Below are 10,303 nucleotides of genomic sequence, written 5' to 3' on the forward strand. Positions count from 1 at the left end.
TGTCATTGCATAAATATTTCCATGTATAAAATATAGGAAATGCTTCTTTCAGCATTTCTAAGTGAGCTGTATGCTGCCTTTGACAAATGGTATTGTACCTGCAGAGCTGTACTCATAATAACTGTTGTTATCCATCTTGACAGTTCCTGCCCATGGCTTTCTGTCATCTTTCTCAAGGGTTTAATGGCTCTGTGGTGAAATCTTGGGTGCCAGCTTCTGAAAAGCTTGGGAAAAGAAAGATGACAAATATTACCTGCCAGTTAAAGAGGCAAAATGTTTAAGGCACATGAATCCATTAAAGATCTGATTAAAAACCAGTGCACTACCTAATTCTCAGAAATGTATACAGGTGCCCACTACCACTGAACTAATGTAAGGTGACAATTAGATACCCAAATGGCTTTAAAGAATCTGCATCTGAGAGCTCTCCCTCTCTAAGCCCTAACAGGGAGAGCAGCATAATGAATAAATGACTTCAGAAAAACATTCCTGGAAGCACCTAAACTGACTAAGGAACATTTGCCCTATTTTCAAAGGGCATGTTTGTCACTGTGCATCTTCTACACTAAGATACTTTTGGTAAGACTGCCCTGGGCCCCCTGCCCAACCTGGAGCAGCCCACCACGCTGTAGGCCTGAGCACTAGCTCATTTCATGTACATTTGCATTTGGCTCTTCAGAAATTATCCATGGATATTCAGCTTGGCAGGTGTTTCTATTTCAGTACGGCTTCAGTGCAGAGCGGCTGGGGATGCTGAGGCTGCCTGGCATGAGCGGGAGGCAGAGCAGAGGCTGGGCCTGCCCTCAGTGCCCTGGGGGCTTGCCTGTGCTGGGCTAAGAGGGTGCCTTGGGACAGCTGGGTCCCAAACTAAATTTCTAAGTTTTAACCGGGCTTCTTCTCATTTTAAAAACTTGGTAGGGCAGTGAAACGGAATGCCCGTGGCAGTGGGGACCAGCGGTGGGCAGACCCCGCCCTTCTGTGGGGGACGGTCTCCTTCCCTCAGCCCTCGGGAGGAACATTGCCGCAGAGGCCTGAGGAATTTTAGGAGCCAGAAAAGAAAAGCTCCCAGGCACCAAGTGAAGTGAGTGTAACTTACTGCTGTGAAGTAACTCTGGCCTTTGTGGAAAATGAGGGAGCACCGGAGCCAGTTGCTTTTCCTGCGGCCTGCTGTGCTCCCGTCCACTGTGTGGCTCTGGCCTGCAGCGTGCAGGGGCTGACTTCTCCTGGGACACTGCCCAAAATCCTGCCATCTTGTAAGTGTCCCCAGAAAAGTCTTCCAGAAACTTGGTGTGGGCCTGAGAGGCTGCTGCTGTACGAGTCTAGATTGTGTGACATTTTCAGATGACAAAAGACCTTGAAGGACAAAAATGTGGAAGGACACCAAGCAGAACAAGTGGGTGTTATAAACAATTATGGTAATTAGTCTACTTTTGCATAGGAAAAAGTGTTGAGGGAATGTTTTAAATGGACAGCTAATTCTGCAGCTACTTCTGAGGAAGATTATTCCCAATTATTCTCTATGATACTCTAAATACAGAATACTACTAAATATAGAATTTAGTCAATGCAAAACTGTGAAAGCAAGAAACAGCACCATTTGCAGTGGAAGAAAAATACTGAGAATGTTTAAGCTTCTTTTTTCATCATACAAGAGGAAACAGTACTTCTGTTTACATGGTAAAAAAGAGCTGGAGTGCAGTCATTAAAAGTACTGAAAAAGAACATTGATTTCCAGCTCTGCTCTTCACCCAGTATGTGAGTCTAGACTCATGCCAATCTACTAAAACCAGTATTTTTTCTGGAAATCTGAGATTGTAGCAAAAGCTTTTCCATTTTATACTTTTTAGACCATTTTAAAATAGAAGCAAGTGACCTTATTTATATATTAAAAATGGTACACTTAAATAAAAAAATAGCCTGGCTTGCTTAGAAAGAACTAGACATCTTAGTGATTGATTTAAAAAAGCTATTTTCTTCTATTTGTTTCAGAAAGAAAGTGGATTCACATCTGATTTCCTACTTCTATTGGTCAAATGCACATGAGTTACAGTTACTCCTCATTGTAAGGGTATGGAAATATCATGCTACTTTTGATAGCACGTCAAATACTTCTCATACAGTATTTTTAAATTTATGTGGTGTATAGATGTCAAAGTCAGCAAATCAAAGGAAAATAGGAGATATATGAGGTATCTTGACTGCAGTGTTCTGGAGACCTGTGACAGGACCAACAAACTGTGAAGCCGTTTCCTGTAACACAGTGCAGCCATGTGCTCTGACTGCATATAAAAATCAGGGAGTTAAGAATATCAGAAATTATTTAAAAATACAACTATAAAATAATAAGGTTGTTTTATGATAAGGATTGATGATCTTGCTGACATATGCTAGTGTGAAGTTTGAATTCATGCACGCTGAATTAATTCGTTTTTCAATACTAGAGAAATCCCAGGGGTACGGAGTAGGAACTGTTTTGTTGTAGTGCTTACACTTGATTTATAACACTATAATGTATCTGAATTCCTATTTTGGAATATACCTAATACATACATGCATTAATTGACTTAGAAGAAGACAGATGGAGGATAAATAATAGGAGGGAATACAATGAAATAAAAACACAATTCACAGTGTAAATGTCTTCAACAGGTGAGAAGATTTTTGTTTCCTTCAGTGTAATACTGTTAGAAATGTAGAGTACATAAAAGAAAAGACAAAATACTGCATTAAAAAAAAAATCCAGAAAAATTTAAACACTGAATTTAGGCTTTTGGGATACCAGCAGTTGTCTTCTTCCCAGACAACCATTTATTGTACATGAATTTGACACCCCTGTCACAACTCCCTCCCCAAAATACCCACTTGAGAGGCATTGAATACAGTGATGGGTAAGGGTTGGACAACAAGAAAAACCAAAACCTTAACAGAAACTGCTTCCTGTCATTTTGACTCCAGTTGTTGTATTTTAACTTGTACAAATTCTGTGTATTGTAATTTCAGCTGGCAAAATGTTATACGGGAAACTTAACTGAATATATTTCTGCCTGTTATAACATTTGGCAGCAGTTCACACCTGAAATAATAAGACTCTGAGTTAGAAAGTTCTGAGGGAAACAGACTCTACTGCTTCCTCTGTAAGAACCACTTTGGTCTAACACTTCTCTGGCCCAAGTCTTATTCAAGGGTACATGCTGAGCCCCTGGGCTAGGAGCTGCTCAAGGAACAAATCTAGTAGTAGTTTGTTTTGCAATGCCATTTGAGCCCAAATCTCACTACATGCCTTGGATTTCTGTTTTTCTGAGCCTAATGTTAGAAGGCTAGAGCTTGGACTTGAAGGAAAGAGGTTTTTACAGATTGTGTATTCTTCAGAGCATTCTTCTCTCGGTAGTTCCCCTTCCAAAAAGTGAGTTTGAGGGATCCTGTGCTACCTGATTCTGTGAACTAAATTCATTTTATTACCTTTCCTGTGACAGCTTCTGACACTGTGCTAGTTTTAGCTTTAAATCTCAAAAGCATTCCTTTCCCACATACTTCCATGGTGTATTTCATATACAGGTGAAACTGTAAGACAGAAAGAACAGGGTTGTGTCTGGCAGCATGTCAAATAACTCCTGGCAGCAGAATGGAGAACCTATTTAGGCAGGAATAGAAGGATCTTGGCATTAGGATTCTGATATGATGAAGCTAATGGCTTAAGCATTTGGATTAATAACTAATTAATGACAAGACAAAATCTTTCATCAAATTAGTGTTTCTCTATGCTCCCCTGGGCCATATCCTGCATGTTCCAAATCAGCATAGAGGGCAGTAACTTTTTTGCAATGTATAGAGCACAAATAAAAATTGTTGGCAGCAGTCCAGAAGTTCAATGAAGTACAATGACTCAGCATTTAGGTTACACATAGGATTTATTATTTTCTGTCATACAGAAATCAACTAAGAATCTTCAGTATGTAGCATGAGGAAGAAAGCCTGTTGGACTATGCAATCGTACAGATTCTGGAAACAGAAGACTGTGTTCACAAGGAGTCATTTGGAAATATGTTTACTTAGGGCTCAGCTAATTATTTAGGTTTGAAAAGCAAACGGGTGGCAAACGTGCAAGCATTTGGTTTGAGAGCTTAACTCCCCCTTTCCCTCAAGACTGAGTGGTCAAAATATTCTAGGATCATAAAGCCATGGACTACACGCAGGGACTCAAACTCTTCTCCAAATGCATCCCATTACACATATGTAGGATTAATCTTGATTACTAGAACATGATAATCCAGAAAATAGAGATTGATGTTTCCTTCTCTAACACAAAGATACAGGAGGACACTTTGTTGACAAGTAGGAGGTTTTGATTTTTGATTTACAGGTGGGCTTCATGTTCATGGACATGAAAATTATCTCATTCTATGAAGGTAACAAAAACTTTTTGCACTGAATCTGACATGTACACGTGGTTCATCCTATTTATACTGATTTTAAGCACATTGATATAATTCTACTGAGAGGCAGGATACCATGCCACACTAAAAGAGGGTTCTAAAAAAAAGAAATTAAATTGTTTCATTAAACACAAGCCTAAGAAAATTACACAAATGACTAAATAAAGATTGCATAAATGACAATGCTGTAGATTTAAGTAAATTGATGGGGTCAGTCTCAAAGCTGGCTTATACAGTAAGAAAGTAAGTTACATGAGCAAACATTTTACTTGGGCTACCAGTCTTTCTGTTCAGACACTTACAAATTTGGATCTGATAAGACTCACACTATTTTTGGTGGGAGCTGAGAAAAAAAAGTCACTTCTGCTTTTGCGTGCATAAAAATAAAACATGAGGGACATACAAAACCTATTTTGACCATTGATGTCCTTGTTAAATATATCTAGTTACTGTGTTGTAGTCAATCCCTCCAAAACATTGAGGCTCCAGTTACTGAAGATCTAATCAGTATTAATATTTTACTATGCAATAGCAGAAGATCTTTTGTTGCACTTAAACATAAAACATACAAGCTAGGTTTCTTAGGACTTCGATTTCTCTAATGGAACAGTCTTCTGAGCTGGGAACTTCACCAATAAATCAAGGAGAACAGGGAAGCAACTTAATGGGATTCCATTACTAATTATTTAATACTTTAACTGCATCCATATGGTTCATTTGGATTAGAACCTCATTAAATTGAGTACCATATAAAACCTCAAGCATGCACAGTGCCTGCCCCCAGTGCCAGTTCCATTACCCTTTCCGAAAAGTGAATGTTAACGTGAAAGCCAATCCACAAATATTTAAGTGGATTCACTCCTATGTTTGTGGAAGTGTGGCCTAATTGACTCCATGGTATGGACTGCAAAGCAAAGTATAAAAGGAAGCTCAAATGCAAGAAACAAACAGGTGTGTGTGCATGCATGTACTGTATGGCTTCTTCAGTTATTCATTACCACAGGCAAAAAAACAACCAACCAACCAAAAAACCCAATATTTTTCCCTAACTGATATTCACTTTTTATGTAAATCACTTTATTACAAGTGTAAGTTCCATAAACACACATAGTAGTTGTTGATAGGATGCTTGGTTCAAAACTAGCTAAAGAATAGATTTTAACTGTGATTTTGCCAGAACTGAACACATTAAATCCTATATTTCAAAAATAGTATATATAACCTGTGTTCAAGAGAAAGAGCTGAACACCAGTGTGGATTTTCTGCATGAGATGAAAGTTTCTAATGCACTGGATTTAAAATGTAAAAGCCCCTTCCTGTGGAATCAGCTGTTGTAAAAAAGCTGTTACTTCTCATCCTGTCTTTTGCCCTTGGTTCTTGTGTAGTCCTGGCAGGAATGTAATCTATCAATGTACAAATGTTAAATCACCACAGTCATGAAGTATTAACAGAAAGCATATAATTATGACTCCTAAATTGAAGTCTTTCTAGCTGCAATTTGTCACATCTACAACTGTACAATGTTATTAGTAACTGAGTAAAGCTAGAAAACTATGAAATAGATATATTGGAAAAATAGCATTTCTAGTACGTGCATTTACTACAGGTAAGCCCAGAACCTGCTTCAGCTGAGGTCAAAAGGAGTTTTTGCTTTGATGTTAGTGGAAGCAAAATAATGACTTCTTAAATGTCTTGGTTCTGAGCAATAAACAAACAACTTAATAGCAGTTCTTAGTTCCTTCATGCAAAGGTTTAGATTTTCTGAAGCAAAGTAGAATGAGCATGCTGCTAATTATTTTCCAGCTGTTAATAATGTGTATTCAAAGTTTTAAAACAGTCTCTTACAATCTGTACCTACAACAGGTGTGTTAATTTTTTTTGTACATACTGCCTGAAAGAAACTGAGATAGACAATGCTATGGGAATGGATTCCATGGACAGTCTTTGTGAGAAACATGGGAAGTTCTCTTGCCCATTACTCCCTCCAAAATAATAACAAAATCTGCAAACTCAAAAATTCAGTGTAATTTTGAAATAATTTAAGACCTTAAAAAGTAAATTGTGGAATAAGACTGTTAAATGTGTACAGTTCAGTCACGTATCATCCAGAACTTAAAAAAACAGCAAGCAAGCCCTATTTCTTTTACTTCATTACTAATCTTTTCCAACAATACCCAAAGCAGTTTTATTATAAGACTATCTCAAATAATTATTTCCTTTGAGCACCATACTCCTGCCTGCTAACTTTACTACCATTTTACATGGTGTGGACCTTGCTAAGGCCCTAACAATCTAACATAACTTTGAAGTTACCCTTTCTTTTAGCAGGAGGTTGGACTAGAGACCTTTGGATGTCTCTTCAAGCCTGTATTTTTCTCTAGTTCTATCATCTTGTTTGCAACTTTTCTGTAATTCTATTACTTGTTGATTCTACAGCAAGTTTTTCTAAGAGAAAAACTGATGAATATATAGTGTCCTTTCCACTACACCTACCACAGAAAATGTTTGACTTCTCTTATGGTCTTACTGATCACTTCTGGTAGCACCCCAGACTGCCGGCGAAATATTCATTTCATGCATACTTCTCTCTCCTGATCTTCACTTTTGGTCTCAGTCTCCTCATTTCTTTTGCTACACTATATAAATATGGTATAACTTCATGTCATTAAACACCAAACCAAAATATATTAACTGATGTGCTTTTGTAACTGTTGCCTCTCTCTCAATGGCTAAGCTGAGTTTCCTTCCTGCAGTTCTGTCATACAATACCAAAGCAGATCTGCCTGCCGTTCATTTTGAGGAAGCCAGTTTCTCAATTTGGTCAATCCCTAATAACATATTCTTCACCAGCCTCAAAACTGCTTCTTTATACTCATTTGTCTTGTGGGCCACCTGCAATAAAACCGGTGGTGCATCTTTCCTTATACCCTGTCATCCTCCTTAGACTCCTGTCACCATCTTTATTTCCTTTACTTGCCTAAGTGTTGGTCTGAGCAGATCGTTTGGAAGAACCTCCACTTCCCTCAGTTTCCTGTAGGCTTCCTTCCAAGTGCCTGGATGTCCACTTCCTTCTCTTTTCCCTCTGCTATATGTGTTGGTTATTTATTCCACAAGTACTATTTTAGTTAGAATCTACATGTGAAAAGCCTGCAGAACTGCTTCTCCAGTCCAGAAGAGATTCTAATTTTCCAAGCAAAAAAAGTAATTATGCCTACTGCCACCACTTTTTGGAAGCCTAGCCTATTTTAAACTTAACATATCCATACACCTAAAACACCGTTCCATTTTTTCACTTTATAACCTCTCATTCAAGGTAGGCAAAACCAGGGTCATTATCTTAAACTCTGATTTCTGAGTCCTTTCCTCTAACATCTTCAGCGATATTCCACGAAACTTCTTGTCAGTACCTGTAGGATACAGACATTTACCCATTCCCTTAACAGCCTCATGTAAACTGTCACTATCACCTGTTGACTGCAACATCGTCTTCTCAGGTTTTGCCAAAGTCATTTCACTGTTCTTATTCAAAATATTACTGCAAAAGTAAATTCTTAAATGTTATTTTGACTGCACCACCTTTCTTTAGTTACTTTATTGATGCCCTTTCACTCTTTCATCAGATGTAGATACTTTTCTTTACTTTAGAGGTCATACAGGACCTCTTTATTATTATTTACTTGGGTCCCGTGACACTAACTTTGGTTGTTTCTATACGAATCTTTCAAACAAACCTTTGTTCATTCTGTCATGTTTTGGAGAAGAGGCCAAAACAATGGTAAAATCACTGTCAGGAGGCATGAACAAGACTCCAAGTGACTACAACTATTAAACAGATAGACACCTACACCTACTTAAAGCTTTAACAACTTCCTGAATGAGGAGGGCCCACAAAATAATTGCAAATAGGAACAGAGTTTAGATGGCACGCAGGGCTGGTCAGCAATACAGATTCTTGTAGCCCCCTTGCTACCCAGCCTCTAAATCTCACCCTCTGACTCTCCCTTCTCATAACACATAGAGAAGGAAAAAAAGATTTAAACTGATAGTGTGCCGAAAGCATTGCTAATCAGCTAGATAAATACTGACATACTCATTTTACTTTTCCATCCATGGTGGTTTTTCTTATCTTTTGTCTTAACTTGGATTATAACCACTCTGTGGGAAGTCTTTGTCTTCATTCTGTGTTTGTACAATGTCTAGCCAGTGGGATGCTGGTCTGATGAAGCCTTACAGGCACTCTGGCAACGTGAATTAAAAACAATACTGCTTTCTATTCCTGCTACTTCTACAGAGACTATCTGACTGTGGGAAGCGGAATCCTATGCCTGCATATGTATCGACTGAACAAAGCATGAAATTCTAATCATTAGGCTACTGCAAAACTATTAACAGGATTGCAACAACATCATTGAGGACTCAGAAGCTAATTTATCTTTCATAGAACTGGAAAAGTAAATGCAAAGGAAAAAAAAAACCCCAAACAATTAAAACACCCCTATACATTGTGTTATTTCATCTAACAAACATGGAACTTTGCGTGCCACTTTCCAGTGTTACTTTTTCAATTCAGGAAGAAAAAAATAGGGGTAAAGCCAAAAACAGACAAACAGAACCCTTCTTTCACATTCTGTCAGTTTCCTGATCCTTTATTTTCTCCTTTTCATCATTGCATTTTGCTTAACATGAGAATGCCTACTATCAGAATAGCATCAGGATTTTGAAGCTGATTAAACTGTAAACAACTTTTACTTCAGTCTTCTACACAGAAATTGAGAAAACACTGTTCCTGAGCCTTCTGTAAAAGCTTATCTAGAGTTTTGTCTTTCACTGTGGCTAATACTAGAATTCCTTCATTTATCCAAAGGATTATGCACTATTGATAGTAAACTTGAAGGTGAAATATAGGTTTTCTTGATGATCTGCACTTTTAAGGGTTCTTCTAACTCCCTCAATATGAAGACTGGGGTAGATACAGCATATTACATGAAAAATATTTTTAATTACAAAATATCAGACTATTTATGCTGCTAAAGCTCAAAGAGTAGAGGAAATATTCCTACTATGAGACTGAATATCTTTCTCCCATGAGTTTAGAGTCTTCTTCATTGACATAAAGAAAAAGCGAGGCTTTCCTTTTTTTCCTGTCGTGATATTAAAGAACGAGATAAAACTCTGCTTCATTTATTTTGGGGAGAAGTTCAACAAACTGGCTTTCTAGATAAATTATTTTTCCTCAGAGCTCTTATTTATGTTAAGTCCAAAGATAAGACAAGCCATAACTTCTTTAGCCACGTGCTAGGGCAACTTCATATTTTCACAGAACTGAGAGTTTCTGGCTATGAACCAAATAAATTAGGTTTCTAAAGAAAATTAAGGTGCACCGTTGGAATTGTGCAAAAACTTGCAAAACTGACCATATTAAGCTGGCTGTAACCACTAAGAAGTTGTGCACTTATCTTAAAGTTTTACTAGCAACAAAAAAAACATTAGTAACCTTTTACTGTCATATGGCACCAACTTCTGAAGGCACTTCTGTTAACGACTAAGAGGAGGTAGGAAATTTCCTGTTCAGATTTTCAGGTGTGTGAAAGACAAGCACTACTATTTCCATAATGCAGATCTCTTACAGGGCCTAACCTTTGCAGGGAAAAAAAGCCCTGCATGTTACAGGAGGAATTCTGACATGCTAAGAATTACAAATAGTTTCTCCCTCCCCTCATCCCCAGTCAAATCAGAAGACAATAAACAGTCATATCCACACCCAAATCAATAGCCAAGAGCAGCAGAACGAGCAGTGCTGTGAGGTACATCCTATTTCACTCTTGATAAGGAGAACGGTTACGTTGACATTTAGTCTCAATATCAAAGTT

The 10,303-nt window shown here is 37.9% G+C and overlaps 1 protein-coding gene across 1 annotated transcript in view; it reads right to left on the bottom strand.

Moving 5' to 3' along the window:
* The window catches only part of LOC103771908 (chromosome unknown open reading frame, human C1orf146), a 7,448-nt gene extending 7,281 nt beyond the window's left edge, over positions 1-167 (bottom strand). Inside the window, exon 1 of the mRNA XM_008939228.1 lies at positions 99-167. Coding sequence (XP_008937476.1) covers positions 99-167 — 69 coding nt within the window. The remainder of the gene's footprint in view (positions 1-98) is intronic.
* Between the last annotated feature and the right edge of the window lie 10,136 nt (positions 168-10,303).

This window comes from Merops nubicus, unplaced genomic scaffold (assembly GCF_000691845.1).
Source record: "Merops nubicus isolate BGI_N331 unplaced genomic scaffold, ASM69184v1 scaffold16564, whole genome shotgun sequence".
Lineage (NCBI taxonomy): Eukaryota > Metazoa > Chordata > Aves > Coraciiformes > Meropidae > Merops > Merops nubicus.